Consider the following 14,714-nt stretch of genomic DNA (forward strand, 5'->3'; position numbering starts at 1 on the left):
CTTACAGTTTAGACTGGTGCTTGTGTCTGTCCACTTGTCCAGTGCGCTGGGAGTTGAGGAAGGCATGGTTCTGGCTCAGGTAGGTGGTGAAGAACTCTGGGAAATCTCTCTTCTGGACCACCTCCAGGAATATGTCTGCTGCTGTGTGCAACCTCTGTTTATCCCTGAGGAATAAAGACACACAAAACACACGTGTCACAGGTATTGAAAGCTATTCGAAGCAAAGTTTTGGTTGAGATTTCGATCTAGAATTTATTAGTTGTATGTTGATTTTAATGCACAGCTTACTTTACAGAATAACAGAGGACACTGAGCTCCACCATGACCTCCTTTGTCAAGTCAGTCACCAGCCGCCTGCTCACCACCCTGCTGTCGTCCTGCAGAGGAGCCTGATGACGGATCCATTGCCACACCTGACACACAAGATTTAAGGTTTAGGGTCCATAATCTGGTGCATGGGAGTTGGATCTCTAAATTAGTTGTATTCCACATTGAAAAATCCACTAAAGCCAAGTTCACACAATGTTTAACCTAATAATATAATATTTTCGACCAAACCTACATGTGATCTGGAAATTTCTGCCGTGGCTGAATCTTCAACGTTGCCTCTGTAGAAAAACAGGCCTTTACCTAAGACAGAGCATGGTTATAAGAGTTAGTCAGTCTATACACAGTGGTACGTACATGTTTGTCTATGTTCTTACCTGAGAGCCAAGCATTGACGAAGAGGACACCGACTGCAATGTTATACTTCAAACTATGAAGATTGACTCCTCCCTAAGGCAACATAGACCACATTAGATTATACTTCATGCATATCCTGTCGTTTAAATCAGTATAATAAGCTCAGTATTATTGGTAACTACACTTTCTGAAACACTTAACAAAGAGTTTGTCTGTTTGTTGAAAGAATCCCTGTGGATTGACTGACGTTTCCTCACAGCTGAACTACATGCACATGTACATTTCATGAGGAACACATCCGTTTTGACGTATCACCATTAGTGACTTAGATTACAAGTATTTGAGGCATCATCCTAACTAGGAGAGACATCTACCACACGTATGACACCAAAGAGTTGGGCACTAGGTGTTGCTAGAGTAGGACACTATGGTATTAGCAGGACATTCTGGAGTGGTTGCAGAAAACACCCGATCATCAATCGTCGGTCATTTGTATGGGACTTGGTAAGTAAAACATTCCAGCTGCAGTTCAGGTGTGAGTCGGCTGCTTAACTGACCGAAGGCATGGTCACTAGGTCATCGGCAGTCACAGAAACATCATGTCGAAGCTGGCAAAGCTGATTATCGCCTTCTGTGTGAAGTTCAAAGAGCTGCAAGAGAAGAGGAATTATCATCAGTAGAAAACATACAAGCAAGTATTCAGGCCACTGTATAGTTTAGACATTTGCTTGAGTCTGCAGTTGCACACATACACACAACTCGGTGCTAAAAGAATAGGATTACAGTCAAACATTGTATATGCAGCTCATTATCCACGACTTACTTTCTGCATGGGCTCAATCAAGCCCAGGTCAAACACCAGAAAACCATCGACACCAGCTTTGATCTCCAGCAGCTTCAGTCTGAAGAGGAACAAACTGTGTCAGTATATTCTTTTCCTTTGAGATTGCATATTTAAGGTAGTTTTCATGATCTTGAATGTGTCATATCTTCAGTCAGATCATTGTTGCCTTGCTTATTTTTGCACATTTACTATATTTATGAATGTCTCTTCACTCATTTGGGAAGTTTTGTACATGTGCCTGGACTTTCTGTTCATGCACAAATGGCGAATAAACATCTTGAATCAATTGATGAGGCTGTGTGAATGAACGGATGCTTAAACAATCCTGCACACAATGTGTGAGGACAACTCTGCCAAGGGACATTTTGAGTTATTTACAGATTCTGAAAGTGTGATTTCTAAGCTTTCCAACAATGTCTAACAACATGTAAATCAGATATTTGTCTAAGCTGTCAGTGAAAGCACACCTCTCTGTATGAGCACAGATACTATTGTTGTACTGCTACACAGAACAATACGTATACAATACATTAAAAAGCTGGACATAAGATTAAGACAAATGAAATAACTCATAGGAAAGGAAAGGAAAAATATATAGGAAAGGAGTTATGGCTTATTCTGTTATCATTTTTTTTTCCTCACACTCGTGTAGTCATATTTCCATCATCTGTTTTTGTTGTTTCATAAAAATGAAAAAAAAAATATACTATATAGAGAGATGGATCAAAGACAGATACATATTTCTAATATGAAATACATTGCAGTGGCTCTGTGGTTAGCATCACAGTCAATACTTCATACACAAAGCAGTGTTAGATTGACAACGTTAATGAAAACTCACCCCATAATAAGATAAGAGGTTCATAAAAGGTTCATGGTGCTGCCGTCACGTCGGCATCTCTCGTTTCATCTGTTTGCGACGATGAAGTCTGCTAACGTTTATGCTAACACGCTAGCATAAAGATCGCTAGCTTAAAATGCTAACGAGTCCACTTACATAGCAGAAGTGAGAGCTGTGTCTGAAAACTCACCCGTAATAAGATAGGAGGTTCATAAGACGGTCAGGGTGCTGCCGTCACGTCATTATCTCTCTTTCTGTCGCTGAATAATCCATCTGTTTGTTGTTTTTGTGACGATGAAGTCCGCTAACACGTTAGCATAGAGATCGCTAGCTTAAACTGCTAACGAGTCCAGTCGCATAGCAGAAGTGAAATCTGTGTCTGTCTTTGTTAAGAAGTACAGTCACCGTTTAGCTGTTCTGCTGTTTTTATTTGTCCATATATATTCAAAGGTGAACACACACACATACTGAAGCAGCACATGCATTTTAAGTAGCCATGTGTATTCTCCGTGACAGCTGATTGGCCGAAAAACAAACCCTAATTCAAACACAAACGTTATTTTGTGTGTGTTTAAGACCCACACTAATGTGATTTGAAGCATGTAGTGGCTTCTTACAAACTTCAACTTGAACAGTTTTGAAAAAAAAATAATAATAATTGCGCTGGCCCGACTTGTGCACCCTTTAGCCGTGGCGGGCCACATAACGGGCGATACCACATGTCATGATAATGGCAATAATAATAATAATTGTGCTTGCAATAACTCATAGAGGGTAAGACGTCATACTTCCTTCTCCCACACGCACACACACATCAAAGACATCAAAGCCATCAAAGACATTAAAGCCATCAAAGACATCAAAGGAGCATTATAAAAGGCAGAGCAGGCCGGTCCAAAAACACAGTCTTCAACTTCGGACCACAGTTACAGCTTCAGAAGTGGCAGATTTCCTCAGACGACCATGCCGGTGTTGACCTCTCAGCAGCAGGTGGCCCAGCTGGACACAGCCTTCAACTTCAACTCAACTATCCCTGGATGTTTTCTCACCTCCGGATCCTGCAGCTACCAGGTGCAGTCTTTCCTGGGTCAGGGCACCTTTGGCACCGTTTCAAAATTTGCCAGGCTCAATGACATGAAGTCCGTGGCCATCAAGATGATGAACGCCGATCACAACTATGGGCAGGCTAAGCTGGAGGTGGCTGCCATGAAGAGAGTGGAATCGCTCGACCCAGACCAGTGCAACATTGTTCGTTGGTACGAGGATTTTGTCGACCAAGGACACTTTTGTCTCGTGTTTGAGCAGCTGGACAGAAGTCTCTTTGACTACATGCAGGAAAGACAGTTCCAACCTCTGCCATTGCAGCACATCAGACCAATTGTCCATCAGCTTGCCAATGCTCTTCACCACTTGAAGGCTGCTAAAATAATACATGCGGATCTTAAGTTGGAGAATGTGATGTTGGTTAACCAACAACAGGAGCCCTTTAGAGTCAAGGTTATTGACTTTGGCCTTTCGGCTTCTGAGTTTGGTAATGTCGTTGGCTCGTACGTGCAGACCCGTCCTTACCGCTCTCCAGAGGTCATTTTGGGACTCGCTCTCTCATGGACCATAGACATGTGGTCTCTTGGATGCATAGCGGCGTTCCTGTATCTCGGTCACATGCTCTACTTCGGAAACAGTGAGTACGACATGATCAGGAACATAACGGAGGTTCAAGGTCAGCCACCCGACAGACTGCTCTCCGCTGGCTGCAAAACCGGCTGCTTTTTCCAGAGAAACAACAGCAACTGTCACTGGAAACTCAAGACGCCAGAGCAGTTCCATAGAGAAACGGGGATCGTGGCGACAAAGCAGAGGTGGTCAAACCTCGCCTCGCTGAATGACCTCCATCACATCAGACTCCTCAGCAGCTACAGACGAACAGATCGCTGCGCGGAGAGGAAAGACGTGTGCATGTTCGTAGACGTGCTAAAGGACATGCTGCAGCTGGACGTAGCCAAAAGGATCACGCCTCTGCAGCTGATGCAGCATCAGTTCACCAGCTTGTGCCACATCACCCACCTGCACCCCTACAGTCACTATGTCAGGTCCAGCTTTCAAGCGATGGACGTCTGCTGGAAAAGGAGATGTGGAAAAGCTGTGCGTGCATCACATCAGCAGGGGCCCTGCAAGAGCAGCAACACTCATTAGCTCCACTAGGTCAACCAGCTCCCTGTTCTGGTGGGACAAAAGACTGAATCCAGCCACTTTATGACATGTAAAAATGCTTTTAATGAAATTCTATTGTAAATAAATGTGTACAAATTACAAATATAACTATAAAAATGTCTTATTTTTTCAATATTATTTCCTAAACCCCCCCCCCAAACATCTCAAAATGTATCCAGATTGTCACGTCAGCCCTACATTGTTGTGTACCCCTTTGTACAAATTTGTCTCGGTACAATAGTACGATAAACTTAACTTGAATTATTAATTTTTCCCTAATTTAGCAAATAGAAGAATTTGAGGCCCACTTGCAGAACCTCCAAGGCCCACACTTTGGGAAGCACTGGGTTAAGGCATTTGGTCGTGATGGTTAAGTTTAGGGTAGGGGATTATGTCCATGAGTGTCCTCACTATGAATGCTGAACAAACGTGTGTGTGTGTGTGTGAGTTCCTGCCTGCTGACAGTAGCCACCGCTGTCCTGTAGGAGTCACTGAGCGGGTCCTGAGGCAGCAGCAGGGCAGCCATGCCCGCTGTGGCCAGAGCTCCACGCCGATGACACGTCTGAACCAACAGGTTCATGTAGCTGTGCAGAAAGCGCTTCTCCATGTCGATGTATCTGGTGCGATCGGGCAGCAGGAAGGTCTGCCTGTGTCCTGGAGGGGAAGACACACAGACACACACACACACTCTTTGACTCCAGCTCCTGATGGATGTGGATTTGGCCCCACATGGATGGAGTCAGTTTAGCATGTCTAATTACCAACGAGCAACAGGGAAGACTCACCAAACTTGTTGACGAAGGAGGCTGAATAATCCCACATGCCACAGTTGAGTCCTGCTGAGTGCTTTCGCAGCTCATAGAGAATCTCATCCATCTCAAAGGCTGCGACTACACTCTCTATGAGCACTGTTGCCTTAATGCTGCCGAGTGGAAGACCGAGCTACACACACACACACACACACACAGAGGAACACAAATATGGATAAGTGAAACTCAAAATCCAACTGAGTTCCAAGAGTATGCAAATTAATTTGTTACCTGGGTTACAAAAAAAAACATTTCTCTAGTCTGGGAAAATGGTCCCATTCTATTTTTTTTACAGCAGGTTTATGTGATTTCTCTTTGTGCCATGCAAGATGGTGTATTTATATATTTGAATTTATTAAAAGAAGTGTGCATAATCAGTGACCTTCTGCTGAGTCCACACAAAGATCTTGTTCCACAGTCTGGCCTCCAGGTGGCTCTCAACCTGAAAAACAAGAGACATGTCATATAATGTATATTCTCTCTGTTTGTGTACTTTTATTTTGACCTTGTGGGGACACATTGTCTGGGCTCCACAACTTTATTTGCAATGGTTAAGGTTATGGCATTGTGTCGTGTGTGTGTGTGTGTGTGTGTGTGTGTGTGTGTGTGTTACCTTGGACAGGTAGAGAAAGGGTCCACTCTTGTTTTCATACAACATCTTTCCACAGTGAAACATGACGAGGCCAAAGTCAAAGAGAGGACCAGGAGCTTGTTTACCCTCGACCTGAAACCCACACACACACACACACACACACACACACACACACACACAATAAGAATACAGACACACTCGCAACATATGTTTAAATATATATTGCCTGAATATCATCTCCATCAGACTGTGTGGGCAGGGTACATCCTGGACTAATCCAAGTCAAGCAGATAGATAGATAGATAGATAGATAGATAGATAGATAGATAGATAGATAGATAGATAGATAGATAGATAGATAGATAGATAGATAGATAGATAGATAGATAGATAGATAGATTACCATCATGTTGTTCTCCACCATGTTCCATGCACGAGGACGTATCATCAGAACTGGCGTTTGAGAAATGTGTGGAACATCTGAAGCAGAGAAAATATGCACTGTGATTGTTCTCGTCAACACAGAAGACTCATCTCACGTCAGCTTCTAAATGAAGCACTTACTGGGGAACTGGTTGTGCACTGCCTTCAACACGTTGTGAATGCCTTTAATCTGGTTGTGAAACGTGGGACAGTTCCCATCATCAAAGTCCACCTGCACAAACCAGAGACAGATTATGGGGAGACTGATTCCCAGAGTCTGGGGTCACCTCTGCCACTTTGTACCTGTATGCCTTGTGCTGGTGACTTGAGAGCTTGTATGAAACGCTGAGTATCACAGGGGGCCAGATCCCCAATGTCCACATGTCTCCTCTGGAGTCGTGCAGGTACAGGGAGCACCCTCCATGTGGGGTCTGTCCTGATATGTGTGGTCTCCTCCAGGAAGCTTGGCAGGTCACCTGAGAGGTCAAAGTGGGCCTTTCTGGAAACTCGCAAGCACAGGACCTGAAGAGGAAGGAGAAGAGCAGATGATTCAACCTGAATTAAACAGGACGTCTGTTTACTGACAAAGAGGAAGTGTTCTTCAGCTGTCTCACCTGATCCACCTCCTCATCAAAAGTGGAGATCAGCTCATGGAGGAAGAGGAGAGAGTCAGGGGTGAAAAGTGTCTCATACTCAGCTTCTAGACCCAGAGGAGGGGGAGACACCTCTATGCTGACTGAACCCTGAAGACAAAAAGGGTTGGACCCACATGTTATGTACTTTTTATTATTACATTATTAAGGAGAGTATGAGACAACTGTTAAAGGAAGCAGCAATGGAACAATGTAGATGTTAAGTTCCATAAAAGACAAAGAAAAAGGTGAATGATGAGGACAAGTGAACGATGAGGACAGGTGAATGATGAGGACAGGTGACTGATGAGGACAGGTGAATGAGGAGGACAGGTGACTGAGGAGGACAGGTGACTGATGAGGACAGGTGAATGATGAGGACAGGTGAACGATGAGGACAAGTGAACGATGAGGACAGGTGAATGAGGAGGACAGGTGAACAATGAGGACAGGTGAGTGACGAGGACAGCTGAATGATGAGGACAGGTGAACAAGGAGGACAGGTGAATGGTGAGGACAGGTGAATTGGCATTAATTAAGGTCCTTGAGTGAGTGAGAAGGTTAAAGATTTCACCCATTTGATACATTTGTTTTCATATTTTATTTTGTCTGCACTTTAATTTGTTATGGTTTGCTTTTAATTAAAAACAAAAAACTAAAAAACAATAATGTGAGATTTGTGTCCCCACAAAAGAAATAACCCCAACCTTGTTAAAATTGTAAATTTTAAACAAGCTACTTTTTGACTTAAACTTGAGTACATTCTCGGACCAGTACTTTTACTTGTACTTAAGTAAACTGTTATCAAAATAGGGGAATTTTAAGGAGGAAGAACAAGAATTGCAGGGGATAGATAAAGATAAAGAAGACCCACATTAATTTAAATATTAAACAGATTAAAACACATATGGACCCAATGCAAATTAACAGACATACTGGAGCTGGATGGTAACACACAACAGCTTTTTTTAGAGCTACCAGATGAACTACTTCATGTGTACAAGTAGAGTGGCTCCATTAGATCATAAATATGCAGCTGATCGGAGTTTATCTGTTAAAACACCTGAATGATATGCTGAAGAACAGTTTAGCTGTGTAGTAAAATATGTCATGGTGTGGTGACTTCTACGCCGTTCAGGTCACCTGAGCTACTGCAGTGAACTCAACGTTAGATGCAACACGATGTTAAAAAAAAATCCTCACTGAGATGTTTTTCTGACTGAAATATGACAGTCCGTCTTCTTCACGATGTCAATTTAAGTAGAAAACAGAGTAATACAGTGATACTCACAGACATGCTGATGGTGATTTCTGTTCACTTAACCAACATGGACTTTGGTATGGTCTCACTTTGGCCTCTGTGTAAACAGGAATTTGTTTGGATGAGAAAATTCGGTCAAAGTTCAACATGTACAGTACATTCTGCACATTAACACTGTGTATCTAACAATGTGCCACAATAGCTCACAGACACCTACAGTGTTTTAGAGTCATTTGACTTTGGTTTTACACAATATATGATTTTTCAAATGGGAAAAATTCAGTTTCCAAGCTAGGAGGGCTTGATGGTAAAATGTTGAAAGAAAAAATGGCAAGTCAAGGAAAATATAGACCTTCCAATTCATTAAAAATAGAATATATACTTTTTTTCTGGAAGGTGGGGGGAGTAACTTTATTTTAACAATTCCAATTTACAAAAATCAAACATTTTGGAACATTGTTAAGACAACAAGGATTTCGACTTAACACATAAATCATTTGTGGACTGACTGATTCAGGTAGTATATTTGAGGATGTTACTTATGTATACAAGAAGGTTTACTGTACCAAATTGTAGACTTTGAAGTGACAAACGGACCTTTTTGATGATGGTAACATTCAAATAAATAATAATGGTATAATATATATTAATAAATATCAATGAAACCATAATATGGTTGCTAATTTAGAAAGTTATTTCGGAAAAAAAAACTGAGCGGAAGTTATACGCATTTCCGTTTCCGCTTCACTCCGGCAGCGTCTTGACAGCGCCACATACGTTAGCGGTGCTGTGTTGGTGGAGGAGTGAATTTAGTCTGAGACACACTAGTTTAAAAGCCATGGAGGACAAGGCACAGATACAAGACGCCATTAAAGTCCAAGGCGAAGTTGTCCGGAAGTTAAAGTCGGAGAAGGCGAGCAAAGAGCAGGTCAGTGTTCACAGTTAATGCTGATGCAACATCTCAACATGCAGAGAGCACAGGGACTAGCTAGCTAGCACCATAGCCCCGGTACATGCAACTTCATTCATACCGCTAACTTGCTATGCTAACAGAGAAACCTAACAGGGACCACACTGGCAGAAGCACAACAGGTTTAAACTTGACGATGTCATGGTGAAGAACCCATAATCGGACTATTGTCATCGTTGTTAATGTGATTAGAAATCATTCAGATATTCCATTAACATTATTTTTATAGAGCATAATAATCTTATTATACGTTCCTTTAGATCTAGTGTTTTCTGCAGTTTCATGTATACATGTCTACATGTACTACTACTTTGTTAGGTTAAGGTAATATGAAAACTTAGCATAGCATTGTTTGTGTGTGACTATTGTTTTAATCTGGTTAATATCAGAATAGTTCTGCTCATGGTCAGTGACAGCGCAAATACAAACCCTGTTTATATTTCAGACTCAAAGTGAAACATGTTTTGCTTTTAATTTCAGTTTCGTTTTGAGCTTTTGATGCAGTTGCTAGTACACACTTCGATTTAGGGTCGCAAGAACAAATGCAGCCGATCACAGATGACATGTTGAAAAGTTTCCAGTGCAGTATCATATATATCAGTTTTATAAGGACAAAAAAGAACTTTGGAAAATGTACTTAATAGGCACTTATTCACTTTGGTTATGCTCCAGTTGGGTTGTTCAGAAACTCGACTGAGCAACACTATAATATATTATCAAGTTTATTCATGACACATTAACACCACCACATGGGGGGTCAGAACATGGTTGCTCTGTCTGTTGTTTTTGTGAGGGTTGTATTGGGCTGGCTTATTTGATTGACTTGGTACATCTCATGTTCTATCCTCCATGCTGTGATGATGGGTCATGCTCCGCCCTCCCCTAGTGATAGGGTTGCTTACCACTTTTCTCCTGTTCTTCCTGCTGGATTTGCCGGCGACCGCTGCTGCCTGCCTGGACTCTCCTCATCGTCTATACCGTCTGCATCTGGGCCATCCAACTCCACTGCTCTACCTCTACTGACCACGTGACTGGCTGCTGTGGCTGGCCCTGCACAATAACATTGGATAACGCTGTACCCATGATGCACTCCTGATATTTTTCTTGTTCATACCTGGACGTGACTCTATATTTATTTGTATCTACTGTACTGTGGGATGGACATGCTGGGCATGTTTTGTACCCGTGCTTGTTCTGGTCTGATGGGGTGTCGGGCTGCAACACGTGTCCGACTGCTGCATTCTTTACCTGGGATCACTGTTGAACAGGTAGGACCCTCTGCTGCTGTGTAACTGTTGTGAAATCCAAAGTGTCACCTGTAGGTTTTAGGATTTTAGGATCTCCAATGGTTACTAATAAAAAAAGTGTAGCTCTCGATAAATAGCAACTGTTCGTATTTGTGTGTTGAAGATCGATGAGGAGGTAGCCAAACTGCTGCAACTGAAGGCTAAGATAGGAGGAGATGATGCCAAACATCAGTTTGTCCTCAAGACGGCGAAGGGAACAAGGGACTACAACCCCAAGCAGATGGCCATCAGAGAGAAAGTCTTCAACACCATCATCAGCTGCTTCAAACGCCACGGAGCGGAGACCATCGACACGCCTGTTTTTGAACTAAAGGTCGGCTTTTTTTAACAGCTTCATCAGGCACATGTTCAGAGTGGAAACCTAATTTCAGACAAATGTGACTGAGTCATTATCTCACTGACTGTTCGTGTGTAGGAAACATTGACGGGGAAATACGGAGAAGATTCCAAGCTCATCTATGACCTTAAAGACCAGGGAGGAGAGCTGCTGTCCCTCAGATATGACCTCACTGTATCCTTCTCATATATAATACCATGTCCCTTTTCAGTAAATATAGCATTTAAAGTAATAAGCTTAAATATGGTGTATTTTTCTGTAAAAGGTCAGTATGACAGAGTGGCCTTTTCCTTGACCTACCCTCTCAGGTGCCCTTTGCTCGCTACCTGGCAATGAACAAAATAACCAACATTAAACGCTACCACATTGCCAAGGTCTATCGCCGTGACAACCCAGCCATGACCCGCGGACGCTACCGAGAGTTTTATCAATGTGTGAGTGATCCCTAACTGTTTTCACTCCTGTCCTGACCAGTTACTAGCTTGGACTGTCACTTTTTTCCATAAATAAGATGGATGATTTCGCTTGTTGGTGTCCTCCATAGTCACAGCACCCTCTGCTAGAACATGTTATAATTTCTTTAAAGTCTTCTGCACCTCTAGGCTGTATATTTAAACATCTTTTTAAAGTTTGAGTTTGAACTTTCCCCCCAAAGTTTGAATCTATATTCAGATTTTTTTTTTATTACTAATTTATTCCATCTGACCTGGTTCATGTTTTACTTCAGTTCATGAGTGTATGTGTTTGTGTGTCAGGATTTTGACATAGCAGGTCAGTATGACGCCATGATTCCAGATGCCGAGTGTCTGAAGATTGTCCACGAAATCCTCAGTCAGCTGGACCTCGGAGACTTCCGAATCAAGGTGCGTCTCATCGCTTCAGTTAAATAACAGTTTTTTTGATTATTAGGCGTCGTCCACTCTGTAACCATGTCCTCCGTCTCCAGGTCAACGACAGGCGTATACTGGACGGTATGTTCGCCGTGTGTGGCGTTCCAGACGACAAGTTCCGCACCATCTGTTCAACTGTGGATAAACTGGACAAGGTATGGAGACTTCAGTCGAGTTGTGGATACTGTGACTACAACAAAACAAAGACAGAGAATTACAGAGACTGTGGTCTGAAGTCGACCCTCTTCTCTTTCACTTCACTCTTCCTCTAGATGGCCTGGGAGGATGTGAAGAAGGAGATGGTGAACGAGAAGGGACTGTCAGAGGAGGCTGCTGACCAGATCGGGGAGTACGTCAGTATGCAGGGTGAGAACGTGGCCGCGCAAGACAGGAGACATCAGATTCACACCATTTTGTGTTGTCACTGGCCAAAGAAAGTGACTGTGGTGTGACCGCACCGTACAATATTCCAAGTGAAATAGAGTAAATAAATGTTTTTCTGCTGTTCGTGTTGTAGGTGGGAAGGACTTAGCAGAGCGCCTCCTTCAGGACCAGAAAATGTCTCAGAGTAAACTGGCCTGTGCCGGCCTCTCGGACATCAAGCTACTATTCAGCTACTTGGAGCTGTTCCAGGTCACAGACAAGGTCAGACATGCATCACATACCCCATATATATATATATATATATCATTCAAAAAAAAACAATCCCTCACCTTTTTTTCTTCTCCTCATGTTCATCTCCAGGTGGTCTTTGACCTCAGTTTGGCCCGTGGCCTGGATTATTACACAGGAATCATTTATGAGGCGGTGCTGACTCAGGCAGGTGTCGCCGTGGTCACGACCGAAGCCCAGAACGGGGCAGCTGGAGAGGAGAGTGTCAGCGTAGGCAGCGTGGCTGGAGGGGGTCGCTATGACGGCCTGGTGGGCATGTTTGACCCCAAGGGCAGGAAAGTGCCGTGTGTGGGCGTCAGCATCGGCATCGAGAGGATTTTCTCCATCATGGAGCAAAAGGCCGAGGTAATGGTTTGTTTGTTAATTATTCCTTTGTTTTCATTACTTCTTTATCATGCTGCACTGTTTCAGGTTTCCAGGTTCAAATTGAAAGCATCATATCTCAGGAAGGTCACTGTCAACCTGCCTGCACGCTAGGAATCATGCTCCTCAAACTGTCAAACAGTGGCCACATGTTAACTATGATCTTTGTTGTGTCTGTTCAGGCCTCAGCAGAGAAGGTTCGTACCACAGAGGTCCAGGTCCTGGTGGCGTCTGCTCAGAAGAACCTGCTGGAGGAGAGGCTTAAACTCGTCACTGAGCTCTGGAACGCTGGCGTCAAGGTGTGTGTGTGTTGTCTTATATCTGTTACCTCTTTAGGGCCTTTTCTGTCATAAACACTGACCTTGTCAGAACCAGTCGTCCCCATGAAGACCAAAAACCTGGTCCTAATGAGGTAGAACCTCATTTAGGCTGTCTAAGAGTCGTAAGAAGAATAGCTGTGCAAACCTGCGTGTCTGTTGACCCTGATAACTCAAGGATGTCTTGAAGGAATCTGTTCAAATTTTACCCAAATATTCACCTGAATTCGAGGATGAATTGATTGTGGGGGTCAAAGGTCAGTGTGACCCCACAGGACGTGCATTTCATCATTTCAGAAACACACATCTGACACAAACGATCACTTTGACTTGAGGATGAACTACATAGCACAGTTCTGTTTTCGTTTCGCTCTGTGCGTGAATCCTTTCAATCAACTTTTGGTCTCTTTCAGAGCTGCATATGACTATTATTTTACAAATCGATTCGTCTGTCAGAGAATATTTTTTAAGACACTGAAAAACAAATCAGAGAAGTTGTTGACTGTTTCTACAGCAGTGATAGAGAAGCTGTTTCACATCAAGTTTTCATAACATCTGACTATTGTGTGTTTGTTCATGTCCAGGCTGAGGTTATGCACAAGAAGAATCCCAAACTGCTGAGTCAGCTGCAGCACTGCGAGGAGTCGGGGATCCCCCTGGTGGCCATACTGGGAGAGCAGGAGCTGAAAGACGGAGTGGTCAAACTACGCGTCGTGGCGACAAGAGAAGAGGTAAGACTTTCACTTTACATGTGTGCCGACACAAACACATGAAGGTTACTTTTTTCCAAGGTATTAAACTGTTTTTTCTATAGCAAGGATTTTTTTTAAATAAATACTATAATACTACTATCAATACTGATAGAAATTAGGATTATTGACTTTAACTTTTAGCAGTTTCTCAGTCATATAAAGTTGGGCAGTTCCACATACAAGATTCTCTTGTCCTCCCATCTTAAGCTGAGTCGGCACATTTGGTCCTTGAATTTGAGGAAATAGGTCCTGGAAAGACCTTGAATTTGCTGTGTGAATCCAAGGTGTGGGAACAGTGGATTGTGTAAAGGCCTTCAGGGTTAGACTGTTTTGAGTTAATGCTATGCAGGTCTAATCTTGCCGTCTGTGTGTCTTCTGTCCACAGATGGACATTTCCAGAGCTGATCTGATCAGTGAGATCAGGAGCAGGACCTCTCAGGTGTAGCCAATCCCTTCATCAACATCCACAACATCTGATTTGTTCAAACAGACACTTTGCAGAATCTTCTACCACAGTTTTTCTTGTCTTGTTGAAAATGAATGCAGCAACATGAAGCTACAAACAATGATGTTATGATGAGCTTCTTCAGTCATTGAAGAATCACAGAATGAGAAGTGGTTAATTTACATTTCTGATTTATTTGCTTTGTGTCGTCATCTGCTCATGACCACACTGTCCACTAGAAGGTAAACATCACGCTACAGCACCAACTTCCAACTTTAACACAAAAAGGTTAATTATATATTGTTCTGTAACAAACATGTTATTCTGTCAAGTGTAACAAATAAATACAATCATGATACATGGA

The 14,714-nt window shown here is 42.8% G+C and overlaps 2 protein-coding genes across 2 annotated transcripts; one reads left to right on the forward strand and one right to left on the reverse strand.

The window, feature by feature from the left end:
• Position 1: 1 nt before the first annotated feature.
• On the reverse strand, positions 2 to 8,333 carry ugl (ureidoglycolate lyase; the record flags this gene model as incomplete). Its single annotated transcript, XM_083906095.1, has 15 exons — positions 2 to 164; positions 289 to 413; positions 563 to 630; positions 705 to 777; positions 1,242 to 1,334; positions 1,508 to 1,586; positions 5,036 to 5,234; positions 5,366 to 5,522; positions 5,772 to 5,831; positions 6,003 to 6,113; positions 6,385 to 6,461; positions 6,546 to 6,636; positions 6,708 to 6,926; positions 7,019 to 7,147; positions 8,328 to 8,333. The coding sequence occupies 15 exons, from the start codon at positions 8,331 to 8,333 to the stop codon at positions 2 to 4; spliced, it is 1,650 nt and encodes a 549-aa protein (XP_083762221.1).
• Positions 8,334 to 9,058: 725 nt separating this feature from the next.
• hars (histidyl-tRNA synthetase) lies at positions 9,059 to 14,702 on the forward strand. The gene is made up of 12 exons (XM_083906343.1): positions 9,059 to 9,225; positions 10,678 to 10,887; positions 10,990 to 11,085; positions 11,220 to 11,345; positions 11,667 to 11,774; positions 11,858 to 11,956; positions 12,074 to 12,167; positions 12,319 to 12,446; positions 12,546 to 12,818; positions 13,019 to 13,135; positions 13,738 to 13,884; positions 14,291 to 14,702. The coding sequence occupies exons 1-12, from the start codon at positions 9,136 to 9,138 to the stop codon at positions 14,348 to 14,350; spliced, it is 1,548 nt and encodes a 515-aa protein (XP_083762469.1). The 5' UTR covers positions 9,059 to 9,135; the 3' UTR covers positions 14,351 to 14,702.
• Positions 14,703 to 14,714: the final 12 nt, after the last annotated feature.

The sequence above is a fragment of the Microchirus variegatus genome (genome assembly GCF_963457635.1).
Source record: "Microchirus variegatus genome assembly, chromosome: 19".
NCBI classification, from domain to species: domain Eukaryota; kingdom Metazoa; phylum Chordata; class Actinopteri; order Pleuronectiformes; family Soleidae; genus Microchirus; species Microchirus variegatus.

Excerpts from the sequence above, each read along its gene's own strand:
- hars (XM_083906343.1), top strand. The coding sequence starts at position 9,136 with ATGGAGGACAAGGCACAGATACAAGACGCCATTAAAGTCCAAGGCGAA. Across the intron at positions 11,086-11,219 it reads CCCTCAGATATGACCTCACT|GTGCCCTTTGCTCGCTACCT; the intron begins GTATCCTTCTCA and ends CTACCCTCTCAG. Across the intron at positions 12,447-12,545 it reads TGTTCCAGGTCACAGACAAG|GTGGTCTTTGACCTCAGTTT; the intron begins GTCAGACATGCA and ends GTTCATCTCCAG.